This window comes from Hyla sarda, chromosome 4, assembly GCF_029499605.1.
Source record: "Hyla sarda isolate aHylSar1 chromosome 4, aHylSar1.hap1, whole genome shotgun sequence".
Classification (NCBI taxonomy): Eukaryota; Metazoa; Chordata; class Amphibia; order Anura; family Hylidae; genus Hyla; species Hyla sarda.
The window spans coordinates 409876748-409894281 of NC_079192.1; the positions used below are offsets into that span (position 1 = coordinate 409876748).

General features: G+C 43.3%; 1 protein-coding gene across 4 annotated transcripts in view; it reads right to left on the reverse strand.

The window, feature by feature from the left end:
• The window catches only part of SYN3 (synapsin III), a 301143-nt gene that overhangs the window by 20652 nt on the left and 262957 nt on the right, over nt 1-17534 (reverse strand). For all 4 annotated transcript variants that reach the window (XM_056517637.1, XM_056517635.1, XM_056517636.1 and 1 more), the window contains exon 7: nt 6295-6357. In XM_056517637.1, coding sequence (XP_056373612.1) covers nt 6295-6357 — 63 coding nt within the window. The remainder of the gene's footprint in view (nt 1-6294; nt 6358-17534) is intronic.

The window sequence follows — 17534 nt, forward strand, 5'->3', positions numbered from 1 at the left end:
AGATAGGTGAGACCTATAAAAACTTTGCATTTGTCTAATTTTGTTCTATTCTATACCTCGCTGTTTGTTATGTTATCCATGGTATTTTTCATCCACTACCTGGCCAACAGGGTACCCTAAACGGGAACCCTAAAGCACGATAAAAGACCTTGAGATCCGCTTGCGGACACTTTGAGAGTTACCGCCAGCTCCAAGTAACACTGTGGAGCAGGACTTTGTACGGGCCCCATCTATTTAATATGTACCAACTGGAAGTACCCAACGGCTGCTAGGGCAAAGATTAGGCATGCTTGTCTAATTTTGTTCTATGCTATACCTCACAGTTTGTTATGTTATGCATGGTTGTTTTCATTTATGAAAAGCAAAATTAGTGTTGAGTTAGCTTTGCGTCAATCCCAACGGGACCCAACACTACCCTGGATGATCTGTTGGGTGGAGGCACTGACGCAGATATGTACCCCAGCTCCCAGATAGCAGAGGCTTAGGATCGGGTAACAAGAGTAAGGAACCCCAGGAATATCGCCTTTTGGCTAAGATAAAGTGTAGTATCTGTTCTTATCAGTTCATTCCGGTGCCACGAAACACCAGTATTGGACTGGTGGGGATGGGTGCTGCATGAAGGGGACAGGTGTACCAGGGTGTTCCGGGGCTGGTGCCCGAACACCAGCTCAACGAGTGCCCCGATGAGACCTGTTCCCTCCGGATCTCGCCATGAGGCTGGGAGGGTCTAGAGCCGAGGTATTTTTGTGCCTCGGGGACTGGTGACCCCGAGATGCCGAAACTCTCTGGGTGTACAGGCTCACTGAGTGGAAGCACGGGCACCATAATCTCTTCACCTTGTGGCACTCACCTCTTGATTCCCGGCCTTCTGGCTAGGATCGGAGACATTTTTATAGATCCGGCCGGATGTCCGGGCCGTATATCTGCACACATTCACTTATTTATTTATTTTTTCTCACTGTGTCACTTTTTGCATGTTGTGTGTCCACAGGATTTGTCAGGATGCGGTAGCCCTTCTGGGTGTCCCTCCTGGCGGTCTAGGGGAGGTGCGTGTGGCCATTAGGTTCCGCACCTCCCTGCAAAAACCCCGGGTACTCCTGCTTTGGCAGGGTACCGACCGTTATCGGCTCTGCGGGCAGATACCTTGGCTGATGCCAAGGGGGATGCCGGGAGCATTTGTGGTCCCTTAGTAGCTTCGGCAAAAAGGGACATCGAACCTGGAACCTCCCAGGTACCTTTTGGTCTGGAGGCGAAGAGTAAGGTTTGTTGGGGGGCCTCTCTTCTGTTGGAGAAGGGCTTGTGATAGACCGCATCCTTTGTGCACGTTTTTTTTTGTGTAACACGTTTTGCACTTTTTCTTGCACTTTGGGTGATTCGAGAGCACGTTCCTCGACTCTTAGATAAAAGAAAAGGGACCCCAGGGATATAGGTGGACACCCCCAAAGCCTTGCTCATCAATATCCCGATGTTCGGCTCCCGGTGATGTCAACGCTCCCTGCTATTTAGTGAGTGAGAAGAACAATTACCACGTCCAGGCAGAGCCGATCCGGCATAACACGTCCTGTACCGAGGAACATCACAATATTTCGTACAACGGAAACTTCAGAAGCGTTGGCCCGGTAGTCGATGTCACTCCTACTCAAGTGGGGGGTAATTCAAGATACCTTGGTGAAGGTGTTAGCGGATCACTTGAACTGAAGCGAAATGTCATCAATAATAATCTCACAGGGGCAAAATGTACTAATCTCTTGTTCTCCAGGCCAGGACACCTTAATCCGCCGCATTAGAGGACGGAGACACAATGTTCCCTCAGCGGTAGAAGGAAATGTTTTCCATAGACGTTTATGTGCAAAAGAGACCGACCGTCCCGATGGGACCATTGGAATCACCTCGTACATTTATACCCGTCATAAATATGACACTTGGTATTCAACAAACTCACTGTTTTCCATCTAAAATCCCTTTTGGGATGGGGGTTGAGAGATGACTTCACGAGTGCCACGGTGAATTTTCAAAACAAATGTGACGGTAGTCTTAGTCTTCAAGATGTTATTGGGCCCAAAAAGAGGTAACTGATCGAAATAAAACCTCCTGGACATAGGGGGGGGGGGGGATTAATCAAAACCCGAGCAGAGGAAAAACTGCTGAGTTGTCCATAGCAACCAATCAGATCACTGCTTTCAGTTTTGAAAAGGCCTCTGAAAAATGAAAGAAGCGATCTGATTGGTTGCTATGGGCAACTCGGCAGCTTTTCCTCTGCTTAGGTTTTGATAAATCTCCCCCATAACGTACGGCCATATGTCACTCAGCGCTTTTGGACAATTAAGGTACCATGATGGGCACCCAAAGCGCAGCCTTCCCACCCCAAAGACTATCTAAGAGTAAAGAGTGCTTAGAACAGTGGATTTAAACTGTGGCTCTCCAGATGTGGCAAAACTTCAACTCCCAGCATGCTCGGACAGCCGTTGGCTGTCCGGGCATGCTGGGAGTTGAAGTTTTGCCACATATGGAGGGCCACAGTTTGAGACCACTGGTCTAATAGGACAATCTAGGCCCGGCCTGACTTCAAGACAAAGCATGTTGACCCACTAAACTACCCCCGATATGGGGAACGATATCACCTCTAGGGGGTAGTTTAGTGGGTCCACATGCTATGGTAGAATACTACTAGTCTATAGCCTCTTTTTAAGCACTCGTAGAAAGTGTTTGAGGAAGGGTCGCACCTCTATGGGTTCCCTATTGATGGAACAAGTAGGGGACCCATGGCGGTGCCCCCTACCCCGAACATTATCTATGACTACAAGGTGGTCGAAACCGTTTTGACCACCTTGTCGTCATAGATAATGTTTGGGGTAGGGAGGCACCGCCATGGATCCCCTACTGGTTCCATCAATAGGGAACCCATAGAGGTACGACCCTTCCTCAAACACTTTCTACAAGTGCTTAGAAAGTGGCTATAGACTAGTAGTATTCTACCATAGCATGTGGACCCACTAAACTACCCCCGATTTAAGGCTAACATTTACATCTACAGAACAAAGCAGGCCCACATGTGTATCTCATAGCCATTTTGGACAATTGAGGCACCAAGGCGTACCCATAGAGGTGCCGCCTTGCCGCCTTAAAGGGGTACTCCGGTGGAAATTTTTTTTTTTTTTTAAATAACCTGATGCCAGAAAGTTAAAAAGATTTGTAAATGACTTCTATTAAAACATCATTACCTGTCCAGTACTTTTTAGCAGCTGTTTGCTACATAGGAAATACTTTTCTTTTTACATTTCTGTTTTGTCTTGTCCACAGCGCTCTCTGCTGACACCTCTGTCCCTGTCAGGAACTGTCCAGAGCAGCATAAGTTTGTTATGGGGATTTTATCCTGCTCTGGACAGTTCCTGACACAGACAGAGGTGTCAGCAGAGAGCACTGTGGACAAGACAAAAAAAAATTCAAAAAAGAAAATAATTTCCTCTGTAGCATACAGCTGCTAATAAGTACTGGAAGGGTAAAGATTTTTTAATAGAAGTAATTTACAAATCTGTTTAGCTTTTTGCCACCAGTTCATTTAAAAAAAAAAAAAAAAAAAATGTTTTCCACCGGAGTACCCCTTTAAAGAATCTTGGAGCACTTAAAAGGTGGCTATGGAGAAGTGGTCTTCAACCGAAGGCTCTCCAGATGTTGCATAAGTGTCACTTGCAGGCAAATCATGAGTAGTGATAAGCGGCATACGCCATATTTGAATTCAATATTTCTCAAATATATGGGTGAATATTCATCCTATATTCACGAATTTCGCATATTCGTTCACTTTTTTTTTTCATGCAAAATTTGTAATGAAATCCACAAAATGCGCATGCGTAATTATACCTTTCAACTACTTTCCTATTGGTTGCTACCTCTGACAACTGTATTTGCAAGCTAAAAGAATGGAGGGATCAGTGTCCTCTGGAAGTGCCGATATTCGCGAAATTTTCGCATATGCGCCTTCTTTGGACCACAAGCTGGAAGTAGGGAGGAATGATCACTTTTTATTTACACCTTACATATCACTGTGATGTGTACTGTGAAAAAATAAAAATAATAATATTCGTCATAACGAATATATTTCGCTACTGTATATTCTAAATATTCACGAAATCGCTAAGTGCCTATATTCGCGATAAAAATTCGCTATCCGAATATTCGTTGAAAGAACAGATCATGAGTCCAATGTCAAGGTGGAGTTCTTGGCACGTCTATTCAAGCCAAGAGGTCTTAGTAAAGCGGCTACTAGATGGCACAATCCGTCCAATAGAAGGCCTAGTTTTAGCGTCCTTCATAGTGCTAGACACCCATTAAAGGGGTACTCCACTGGAAAAAAAAATTCTTAAATCAACTGGTGCCAGAAAGTTAAACAGATTTGTAAATTACTTCTATAAAAAAATCTTAATCCTTCCAGTACTTATCAGCTGCTGTATGATCCATTGGAAGTTGTTTTCTTTGTGAATTTTCTTTCTGTCTGACCACAGTGCTCTCTGCTGACACCTCTGTACATTCTAGGGTCTCTCCAGAGTAGGAGCAAATCCCCATAGCAAACCTATCCTGCTCTGGACAGTTCCTAAATTGGACAGAGGTGTCAGCAGAGAGCACTGTGGTCAGACAGAAAGTAAATTCAAAAAGAAATGAACTTCCTGTGGATCATAACAGCAGCTGATAAGTACTGGAAGGATTAAGATTTTTTTTAGAAGTAACTTACAAATCTGTTTAAAGGGTTATTCCAGGAAAAAACTTTATATATATATATATATATATATATATATATATATATAAATATATATATATATCTCAACTGGCTCCAGAAAGTTAAACAGATTAGTAAATTACTTCAATTAAAACATTCCAATAATTATCAGCTGCTGAAGTTGAGTTGTTCTTTTCTGTCTGACAACAGTGCTCTCTGCTGACATCTCTGCTTGTCTCGGGAACTGCACAGAGGAGAAGAGGTTTGCTATGGGGATTTGCTTCTACCCTGGACAGTTCCAGAGACAATTCTCATCAGAGAGCACTTAGACAGAAAAGAACAACTCATCTTCAGCAGCTCATAATTACTGAAAGGATTAAGATTTTTTTTACTAGAAGTAATTTACAAATCTGTTTAACTTTCTGGCACCAGTTGATTTAAAAAAAAAAAAAGTTTTCCAGTGGAGTACCCCTTTAATATGGAGAAGCCATTGGGATCCCAAGTAGGCATTGACATAGTCTCTAACGCAACACCCGATTGTGGTCCCAACACAAGGTCCACTCATTCTTCACGTCTTGGGGACTGTTTGATCGACATTTGGTGGCAATACTGGCTACCAGGGAGAATTTTCTAGATTTACAAGGTGGCATCAGATTCGGGCAGCCTCCATGACACAGATGGGGCTTCAAGACTGTGAATGGTGCCCGTTGTTGGCATCATTGTGAGCAGTTACTTAAAGGGATACTCCGCCCCCAAACATCGTATTCCCTATCCAAAGGATAGGGGATAAGATGTCTGACCATGGGAGTCCCGTGCTGGTTGACTGGCGATGCGGGGCGGAGGCTCGTGACGTCCCGGTCACGCCCTGCTTGTGACCTAATGGGACGCCCCCTCAATGCAAGTCTATGGGAGGGGGCGTGCCGCCCCCTCCCATAGACTTGCATTGAGGGGGCGAGGCCATTAGGTCACAAGCCTCCGATGCTCTAAACGAACTCCGGGTGCAACACGGGCGCCCCGCGATCAGACATCTTATCCCTTATCCTTTGAAAAGGGAATAAGATTTCTAGGGACGGAGTATCCCTTTAAACTTGTAGGTCTAATGTAATATGATTTTTGAAACTGCTCCTCAGGGGCGGGGTCATAGTTGGGCAATTGGACAGTACATAAGTGCTCACTATTGTAACCTCTTCCGATTATGGGGGCCATTTGGTGCCAAAATCTCAAGTGACGGCTCCACTAGTCCTAGCACTAACCTGGTGGCCCAGGGTGGTATCACCTTTGTCGTTCTATTTAGAACAGACGACGCCTAGAGGGCAGTGGGCGATAGTTACTTATGCAATTGCCCTGCGCGTTTTGCAGCCCAACTTTTCCACTGTTTGCTCAGAAAACATTTTAGCAGAGGAACAAAATAAAGCACTTGAGAGGTGGACCGGCTGTTCCATCTGGGCACGGAAAGTGGCCAAACACCTGGCGGCCTGAGTAAGTTTACACAGATCGGGTCTGAGCGCAGCTGGGGAGCCTAAGTGCACGCTGCAAAATGTCACTTCCCTGTATGTAAACAGTACTGACACTTCTCTTACCTTGCCCATTCCTGCGTGAGCGTGTCCCATTTTCACCACCACTGGAAAATTTGGTGTCGTCAGCTGTGGAAAAAAAAAAAAAAAAACACAATGTCAGCGAATGTGCGATGTATTATAAAAGGTCATTATAAAGTGTCCCAAAAAATAACTGTAAAAATCATAAAATAAAAAAAGAAACACAAGGTTAGAATAGTGAGTACAGCTCTGGAGTATAAAACAGGATATAACTCAGGATCAGTACAGGATAAGTAATGTAATGTATGTACACAGTGACCTCACCAGCAGAATAGTGAGTGCAGCTCTGGAGTATAATACAGAATATAACTCAGGATCAGTACAGGATAAGTAATGTAATGTATGTACACAGTGACCTCACCAGCAGAATAGTGAGTACAGCTCTAGGGTATAATACAGGATATAACTCAGGATCAGTACAGGATAAGTAATGTAATGTATGTACACAGTGACCTCACCAGCAGAATAGTGAGTACAGCTCTGGAGTATAATACAGGATATAACTCAGGATCAGTACAGGATAAGTAATGTAATGTATGTACACAGTGACCTCACCAGCAGAATAGTGAGTACAGCTCTGGAGTATAATACAGGATATAACTCAGGATCAGTACAGGATAAGTAATGTAATGTATGTACACAGTGACCTCACCAGCAGAATAGTGAGTACAGCTCTGGAGTATAATACAGAATATAACTCAGGATCAGTACAGGATAAGTAATGTAATGTATGTACACAGTGACCTCACCAGCAGAATAGTGAGTACAGCTCTAGGGTATAATACAGGATATAACTCAGGATCAGTACAGGATAAGTAATGTAATGTATGTACACAGTGACCTCACCAGCAGAATAGTGAGTACAGCTCTGGAGTATAATACAAGATATAACTCAGGATCAGTACAGGATCAGTAATTATGTACACAGTGACTCTTATTGGTGTTTCATCATGTACAGTGTCTGAGTTGCTACTATTAGTCATTGGGTCATGTTATGTGTATCCAGCTCCACCCTATATTAGACCTTTACTGGTTTGTCTGGGAGGTCATAGGCCGAATGTACAACTATCAGAGCAGAGTTTTCATCCTGGTGGGAGGGAGGGAGGTGAAGATGTCTCTTCCTCTTTTAAACCGTAAATCTTTACAGGAAAGGAGAACTAAAATATCACACAAGTAGTATAATAAATAATGTGATGTAATGGGGGCAATGGGTTCACAGACTTTCACTTTAAAGTAGTTCTTGTTAGCACAGTATATATTTTTATATAAAATTAAAAAACACTGGACATACATTATATTACTTATCCTGTACTGATCCTGAGTTATATCCTGTATTATACTCCAGAGCTGTACTCACTATTCTGCTGGTGAGGTCACTGTGTACATACATTACATTACTTATCCTGTACTGATCCTGAGTTATATCCTGTATTATATTCCAGAGCTGTACTCACTATTCTGCTGGTGAGATCACTGTGTACATACATTACATTACTTATCCTGTACTGATCCTGAGTTATATCCTGTATTATATTCCAGAGCTGTACTCACTATTCTGCTGGTGACGTCACTGTGTACATACATTACATTACTTATCCTGTACTGATCCTGAGTTATATCCTGTATTATACTCCAGAGCTGTACTCACTATTCTGCTGGTGGGGTCACTGTGTACATACATTACATTACTTATCCTGTACTGATCCTGAGTTATATCCTGTATTATACTCCAGAGCTGTACTCACTATTCTGCTGGTGAGGTCACTGTGTACATACATTACATTACTTATCCTGTACTGATCCTGAGTTATATCCTGTATTATATTCCAGAGCTGTACTCACTATTCTGCTGGTGAGGTCACTGTGTACATACATTATATTACTTATCCTCTACTGATCCTGAGTTATATCCTGTATTATACTCCAGAGCTGCACTCACTATTCTGCTGGTGAGGTCACTGTGTACATACATTACATTACTTATCCTGTACTGATCCTGAGTTACAAATTAAACTCTGGCCACCATATAGATAATGTAGATGGATAAATCAATCTACGGACAATTAACCATCCTGCCCTCCCGCGCTCCTTTTACAGTACTGGGGCCCAATGTGATCATGTAGTTTTTGCCCCCCACATATGACTGTAGTGCCCATTACATTACATATAATCTCCATTGACAAATCCAGCTCTGCTACATCCATAGTTGTTGATCATTACAGCTTCAGATCCTGAAATCCAGAAACTTCGGAGGTCGGGTCATTACAACTAACAACATTCCAGGGGTCGGATTCATCTCCTGTTTGGAGTTTCACGCTTCACCCACACATTGTGCATCCCTGTAGCATGCAAGGAATTGTCTGCCCCGGGCCTAACGAGCTCCAGTGGTCACATGGGATCCGTTATCAGCGCCAAACAAAGGAAACGAAAACAATGGGCAGCGCCATCTGTCAGCCATGATAAAAGGAAAAGCTCCAGAAATGAAAGCGAATCTTGGACAGTTTGATGATGTCATCACTTGAATTAAAGGGGGTTTCCACCAATACGTCAGGAGGAAGCGTATGGGTGTCTGTGTCAAGGTTATATTTTTCTTTCATATTAGGGTAAGGGTCGTACAGGATTTAAAGGGAATTTCCATAATTAAAAGAACACTATGGGAAACTGATATTTGGTCATACCTAAAGGGGCGGAGCCTGACACAAAAAAGACACTCCATCAACCTTAAATGGCCCAAATTAGACATAACACAGTGTATCAGTTCAGCCCGGGTTTGTCCCCATTGACAAACAAGAATGTTCCCATTCACTGAATGCAATCAGAGATATTATTGTGGTGGCCCACCATGGCTGTACCTGCTGACTAATCGGGTGGCTGAAGTGAATGAAAGGTTTGCTGTGCAGTACAATGTGCATTGCGGGTGCTGAAGGCCTAAGTAACTGTGTTTTCCTCATTTTCTTGTACAGCAGAAGCCAGAATCTAGTTACATGTAAGACTCCTAGCCAATAGGTAAAGGAGTTTTCCCAACTCCACTCCCTAGCCTGTGAGAAAAGGTGGAACCTGAGTCATTTCAGCCAGTTAGCGTTTTGCCTGGTGTAGCTTTGCTATACTGAAGAGACTGATTCCAGCAAGCCTAGGTATAGCTAATGTCAAGAATACCTCCAATGTATAGGCCATGTCCTGTCTGCAATGAAGTCAAACCTGTGCCTAGTCCTAAAGTCCCGCTTCAGCAAGGGTAAGGTGTACAAGGACCTTTCTGTTTTAACATCATCAGAGACTACTACCCTCATCATTCCGACCCTCTGGCTCACCACCATAAGTGATGAAAAACTAAACAAGACATTTTTAAATGTTTAAATATATATATATATATATATATATATATACATACACATATATATATATATATATATATATATATATATTGTGTGCTTTATTCTCTTGTAAACACTTTGCTTACTTAAGAAGCTTTCAATGCCTTTCTAGAATTCCACAGGAATAAGATGGTAATGTCGGACAATCTCTAATAGTCCCATGACAATAAGCTGATCATAGTCTGCCTCACTCCTGGTACCCCCAGTGATCGGGTGTGATCTTTGTGGGAGCCTGCAGCACCCCCACAGGAGAGATGAAGTATTACACTCATTCTTATATACACTTATATACTCAATGGGGGAGATTTATCAAAACCTGTGCAGAGGAAGAGTGGTGTAGTTGCCCATAGCAACCAATCAGATTGCTTCTTTCATTTTCCACAGGCCTCTAAAGAGGCCTGTGGAAAATGAAAGAAGCGATCTGATTGGTTGCTATGGGCAACTACACCACTCTTCCTCTGCACAGGTTTTGATAAATCTCCCCAAATGGGCTGTTTGTACCACGCCTGAATATGGCGAGTCCTCCAGTGGGTAACATTGGGAGTGAGACTTATATAATTTGATATAATTCTCATCATCCAGTTATATAAGCCCTAAAGTCACTCACTGCTGGAACCCACAGCGATCATCTACAATCTGTGAGGAAACCTGGTAGTTAAGTGTTCAATATCCCTGCAACACCCCCAGAGGAGAGATGAAGTATTGCACTAATTCTAAGACTGCCATTTCTCATTGAAATCAATGGGCTGTGCATGCAAGGCCTGAGTGTGGCGGGTCCTCCAGTGGGTACCAGATCCAGCAGTGACAGGCCTTTGTCTGTTACCCACTGGAGGACCCACAGCGATCTGTGATGGAACCTGGTAGTAAGGGTTCTCTCTCCCTGTAGTGTAACCACAGGAGAGATAAAGTGTTACAATCATTCTTATACTCTCATTTCTTATTTCAATATCCTCCAGTGGGTAACGTTGACAGTGGAACTATTATTTATCCTCTTATACAAGCAATAGGTCCCCCTCTGATGGAACCCCCAGCTACGGTGTCCATTTTAGGACATCATCAGTTGTCAGACGTAACTCCATCCTCCGTCAGGTGAAATGGCGTCCCGCCTCCTCCCTCTGGCCAATCTCCGTCAGGCGTCAGCTGAAACTCCATCCTCCCTCAAGTGAAATGGCGTCCCGCCTCCTCCCTCGGACCAATCGCCATCCGTCGTCAGCCGCAACTCCGTCCTCCGTCATGTGAAACGGCGTCCCCCTCCTCCCTCACACCAATCGCCGTCCTCCTTCAGCCACAACTCCATCCTCATCCGAAACTCCGTTGTCCAAAACAGCGTCATGCCTCAGACGGTTCTCCCTCAGACGCAACTTCCTGCCGCATAGCAGGTCCGACGCTGCACAGCATGTATAGCAGAGTCGAAACTGTGAAACTTGCACGTGTACTACAGACACCACATGTGCTACAGAGTCTGTATAGCAGAGCCGACACTGAATAGCGTATACAGCAGAACCCGTATAGCAGAGAGCCGACACTGACTCTGCTCTGCTACATGGCAGGAAAGTTTTTCGTCTGAGGGATGACGGAGTTTAGGATGAGAGACTTTAGGATGACAAAGGAGGGAGTTGTGGCTGATGCCTGAGGGAGATTGGCCCGAGGGAGGAGGCGGGACGCCGTTTCACCTGACGGAGGACGGAGTTACGTCTGACGACTGACGATGTCCTAAAATGGACACCGTACCCAGCGATCATATATGATCTCTGTGTAAACCTGGTAGTAACTATTGTTTACTTTCCCTGCAGCACCCCTACAGGATAGACTAAGTATTACACTCATACACTTATTTCTCATTGAAATCAATGGACTTTTCATGCAATGCCTGAATGTGACGGGTCCTCCTGTGGGTAACAATGAGAGTGGGACTTCTTCCAAAATTCATCATCATCATCCACTTATATAAGCCGAAGGTCACTTATAAATACCAGCATGAAAAAGCACTTAGTATTTCGTAATCTATAGGGACAGGACCCCACATCCATCATCTTCATGAGAAAATAGAGGCCGCGCCGTCACATGACAGACCTGAGAACCTGCAGTAGACGTGACCCGTCCACCCCATTATCTGTAAGTAACCCCACAATCTCCATGTAGTAGTTGCCCTGAAGCTAGTTTGGGTCGATTTCTCAAGGAGGGGGGGTAATGTAGGAGTCTCTTTCTATAGAGGAGACCCCCCCCAATACAGATCTGTTCTCAAATTCGCCATTACAGTGATACCGTATGTTACCGCAACGTTGGAGAACTTCCATTATTTGTATTAGATAAAATAATAGAAACTACAAGAAATTGGAATAAAAAAAAAAAGAAACTAATTTAACTGGAAAGTTCAAAATCTTTCCATCAGAACACGAAAATTTTAGCAAAAATTTTGCGCATTGCAACACTTAAGAGAAAGGTGAAGTCTGTGTCAACAGATAAAGAAATTCTTTGACGTGAATAACTTCTGCTTTGCCGAATGTGGTGATGCGGTGGCTGCATTTTCTAACACGAAAAACACCCACATATTTTCGGAAGTTACTTTCTAACACGGAATCACGAATATCACTCCTTCAAGACTCTGGGAAACCCAAGTGATAAGCGGTGATGGAACCATATTGGTTGTCACTCAACTTTTTCCAGAAGAAAAAGAAATGTTGAGGAAATTGTCGCAAATTTTGATGAGAAATTATGGAATTCAATTTATGAACCAATTGGAATTTGAAATTTGATTTACGATTCTCTGCCTCCAGTTGGGCCGATCATCTTCCTGAGAACATCGTAAGACGTTTCCTATGTAACTCTATAGAGTTGATCCATCAAACTGTCCAGAAGCCGTCACTGGCGGCTGAATAATCTCCGGAAGAATTCCTATTTATACAACGTGAGAGAGAAAACGAGACCGGCCCTCATTAAGGCGTCTCCCGAGATGATGAAAAGCCTCTAGGGAGACACTCGGTTCATACAACAAATGTCAACACGTTTCACGTAACGCTGTCGCCGCTGTGGGGTCATGGGGGTCACTTGAGGTTCCCCCTTCATATCCATTCTGTCAAAAGTAAATACACACAGGATGATATGCTGTGAATTTGTGCAAGTAAAATCCGAAACGGAATACAGCAGCAAAGAAACGATGAAACTTTATAAACCTCACAGAAATTTTCTGCACCAAATTTGACGAAATTTTGGATTTTTGACCCAGATTTTACACCTTTCGAAGTAGTAGAAGGTGAAATCTGCTGTGAATCTTCACCAAAAATCTGTATGTAAAGCTAGGGCTACATGATGACTTATGGCTGCGCACAATTAGATCGCAAATAATGACAGTGAATGCGGCTGCGCAAAAATATGGCAAAGGTAGATTTCGGCCAAATGTCATGGTTGGGTAACTTGCGGGTCACAACCCAACCACATTGACTACCATTAGGCATTAGTTACAATGGAACGGTATTGTACCAATACAAGTCGCCATCTGGCAATGCCAAATGTATAATTACTTGAATTTACCCCCATTTATGGCGAATTTCGCAATTTCTGTGCCCCTAAAATGGCAAAGTGACTGATGGTGGTAGTCACATTGCTTGGGCCACATATCGTCATGGCATGAAGCAGTGGGTGACCCCGGTGTTTGCGCACAGTTCACACTGGGGAACTTATGAAGAAAATTTCTGTATAGAAATGCTCTTACTGTTTCATGGTAAAATCAAGCAGAATTTGCGCTTTTTCGGTGCAGAATTTGGCAGGGAAAAGTAAAGTTCCATTGGATTTTATTCACGAATTCTGACGATAGAATAAACATGATTTGATCTGATCTACGTGCGGAAATTACTCTGTGTGAACAGAGTCACAAAAAAAGCCCATTAAAATCAATAGTAGTCTGAGTTTAACGCTAATTCTGCATCAATTTCCTTACAGATTCTGTCTAAATTTCCTCAGTGTGAACTAGTCCTTAGGGGTCTGAAGATTTCATCAGTTTTTTGGCCCCATTGCTGCTTAATATATGACAGGGAACTTATTACTTAGAAGTTCAGGCCACATTAGGTTGCCATAGCAACCAAAAAGAAGGCATTCGAAATTCAAAACTTTATTAAAACGACACCTATGAAAAACTGACGCTCTTGTTCTCTGATTGACTACAGAATACAGTGGGTCGCCGTAGCAACCAAAAAGAAGACATTAAAAATGATTAAAAAAAAATACTTTATTAAAACTATATCAATGAAAACTGACGCTGCCTTTGTTTGTTCTCTGACTGACCACAGACTACAGTGGGTCGTCGTAGCAACCAAAAAGAAGACATTCAAAATGATTGGAAAAAAAAAACTTTATTAAAACTATATCAATGAAAAACTGACACTGCCTTTGTTTGTTCTCTGACTGACTACAGACTACAGTGGGTCGTCGTAGCAACCAAAAAGAAGACATTCAAAATGATTGGAAAAAAAAAAAACTTTATTAAAACTATATCAATGAAAAACTGACACTGCCTTTGTTTGTTCTCTGACTGACTACAGACTACAGTGGGTCGTCGTAGCAACCAAAAAGAAGACATTCAAAATGATTGGAAAAAAAAAAAACTTTATTAAAACTATATCAATGAAAAACTGACACTGCCTTTGTTTGTTCTCTGATTGACTACAGACTACAGTGGGTTGTCAATTCAACCAAAAAAAACAAAAACATTCAAAGAAAAAAAAACTTTATTAACTAAAGATAACAGTTGGTCATCATGGCAACCAAAAAGAAGACATTCAAAATAAAATAAAAAAAATAATAAAAAAAAAACTTTATTGAAATGACACCAATGAACAACGGCTGATGCGTTTGTTCTCTGACTATAGACAACAGTGGACTTGTCGTAGCATCCAAAAAGAAGACATTCCAAATAAAAACTTTATTAAAATGAGCAACTGACGATGTGTTGGTTCTCTGATTGACTACGGACAACACTGGGTTGTCGTATAAACCAAAACGAAGACTTTTAGAAAAAAAACTTTATAAAAAAAAAAAAAACACACATGAAAAGCATATTTGGTGACTGACGCATTTCAGAGAGTTAAAGGAGATATCCAGTACTGAAAAACGTATCCCCTATCCTAAGCACAGTATTGAGGGGGCGCGGCGGCCGCCGCTTCGTGCGGTGGTCGACACCTACTATCTAGCCAGCGAACTGCGGCCCAGTACAGGAGATCGCGCGGGGGGGGGGGGTTGGAGGGGGGACAAGCGGTCGGACCCCACGCCATATGAAACTTATCCCCTATCCTTAGGATAGGGGATACGTTTTTCAACACTGGACTACCCCTTTAAGATATTCCTGTCATCTGACATTCATTTTACGTAAATTGAGATGGGCGGGGGTAGCTTGCCTTTAGTAGCTGGCGAGATTTGCATTACAGTGGGTGCATGGACGTAACAAAGTGTAAAAATAAAACCGCCATATTGATTTCGATGGGAGAGTGTAGTGGGCGTGCTCTGTGATAGGAAGGAGGAGCTCAACTGTCCCCATCCCCGTCAGCCATTCGGCATGACCAATAAAGGTCACATGACTGTACCAGCCTACGTCCAGAAGTTTGAGGCCTTACGACTTATGACTGGCACCTTAGGTGGCATCAGGGGGGGCACAACAATTGTACCCATTAGTTCACCCGGAAAACGGACAAGGCCCCTTTAAGAGAAATGATGATCAAAGTCAGTGTTTCCCAACCAGCTGTTTCTCCAGCTGTTGCAAAACTACAACCCCCAGCATGCCCGGACAGCCAAAGGCTGTCCGGGCATGCTGGGAGTTGTAGTTTAGCAACAGCTGGAGCGACCCCTGTTTGGGAATCATTAATCTAAGCTGTGGGGATAACTTTTTATTCTTGCTCCACAATCATTTCCAGAATCCTTTTAACATTTTTTCCCTGTTGCCCAATAGTTTCCCACCCTTGGCGGCCGCAGAGACGAGGAGCAGAGACGCGCTGTCTGACAGGTGATGATCAGCGCGGTCGGTGAACCCTTCGCTCTCCGCCGACGCTGTGAACGTAACTCGTCGAATATAGGAAATATTTTCGCATTTCGTGCCAAATCCAAACTGTAACGGTGGATTCGCATTTCGTTTTTCCCCGCTGTTTTGTAGGTTTTTACATTTAAAGAGGTTATCCAGGATTAGAAATAAAGAGCGCCACCCTTGTCCTAAGGTTGTGTGTAGTATCACAGGTCAGTTTCATTAAAGTGAATGGAGAGGAGTTGTAATACCACACACAACCTGAGGACAGGGGTGGCGCTGTTTTTGGTAGAAATTTCCTCCTGGTTATCCTCTTTAATTGTGCTGTATACAAAAACGCTGATCCTAAATAGATGACACTTCAGGTGTCCAACTCCATCACCATGTAAACTGCGACGGACTACGTCTAATGCAAAGCGTGGAGGCCGAATCCTCCGCCCGTCCTGCAGCGAAGACATCACATGATGTGCAGCCAATCACAGGAATCGGCGTTTATCCAGGATAATAAAAAAAAAAAAAAGAGCTGCTTTCTTACAAAAACAGCGCCACTCTTGTCCTCAGGTTGTGTGTGGTATTACAGACTGCTTCTATTCACTCCAGTGGAAGTGAGCAGCAATACTGCACTTAAAGGGGTACTCCGGTGGAAAACTTTTTTTTTTTTTTAATCAACTGGTGCCAGAAAGTTAAACAGATTTGTAAATTACTTCTACTTAAAAAAAATCTTAATCCTTCCAGTACTTATTAGCTGCAGAATACTACAGAGGAAATTCTTTTCTTTTTGGAACACAGAGCTCTCTGCTGACATCACGAGCACAGTGCTCTCTGCTGACATCTCTGTCCATTTTAAGAACTGTCCAGAGTAGGAGAAAATCCCCATAGAAAACATATGCTGCTCTGGACAGTTCCTAAAATGGACAGAGATGTCAGCAGAGAGCACTGTGCTCGTGATGTCAGCAGAGAGCTCTGTGTTCCAAAAAGAAAAGAATTTCCTCTGTAGTATTCAGCAGCTAATAAGTACTGGAAGGATTAAGATTTTTTAATAGAAGTGATTTACAAATCTGTTTAACTTTCTGGCACCAGTTGATTAAAAAATAAAGCTTTCCACTGGAGTACCCCTTTAAACCGATGACAAGAGTGGCGCTATGCTATGTTTATTTCTAATCCTGGATAGCCCCTTAAAAGTACGGTACGTAACCCCTGAGGCCAGTGATTGGCTACAGTGTCACATGATCAAGGTACGTGACGCCATCGCTGCAGGCCCAGCGGTAGAACACGCTGTCCTCCTTATCCATTTTGACCCGGGTTTATCCAGGATTACAAAAAAAATTTATAATAATAATTTATAAAAATGTAATTTCTTTAAAAAAATTTAAAAAAAGCAGCGCCTCCACTGTGCGTGTACGGTATTACAACATGGCTCCATTCACTTCAATGGAACTGAGCTGCAGTTCCACACGCAACCTGAGGACAGGTGTGGTGCTGTTGCCAAAGTAACAACTCAACGCCTGACACGTATGGTACCCCAAAAAGTGGGACACTTGAGCTCAACCCGCTAAGGTCCTAAAAATGGATGTGAACGGCCCCCCACTTTTTGGGGCAGAGTATGCGCCAATTATACATAGATATTTCTATACCGTAAATATTTGTATTTGAATCATCCACCGAGGTCTTTTGGTTCGCTAATGGTGGCGCTGGCGAGGCGAGATGCCAGGTTATGTGCCCGCAGGACGCCAGTGTCATCTGCTCAGTGTCCGGAGGAGGGCAGGAGAGCTGGCAGGGAGCGCGGCACAGATGAGCGTTGTGGCTGTGGGGAGCAGAATTGCGCAGTTCGTCACCAGGTTCTTCTT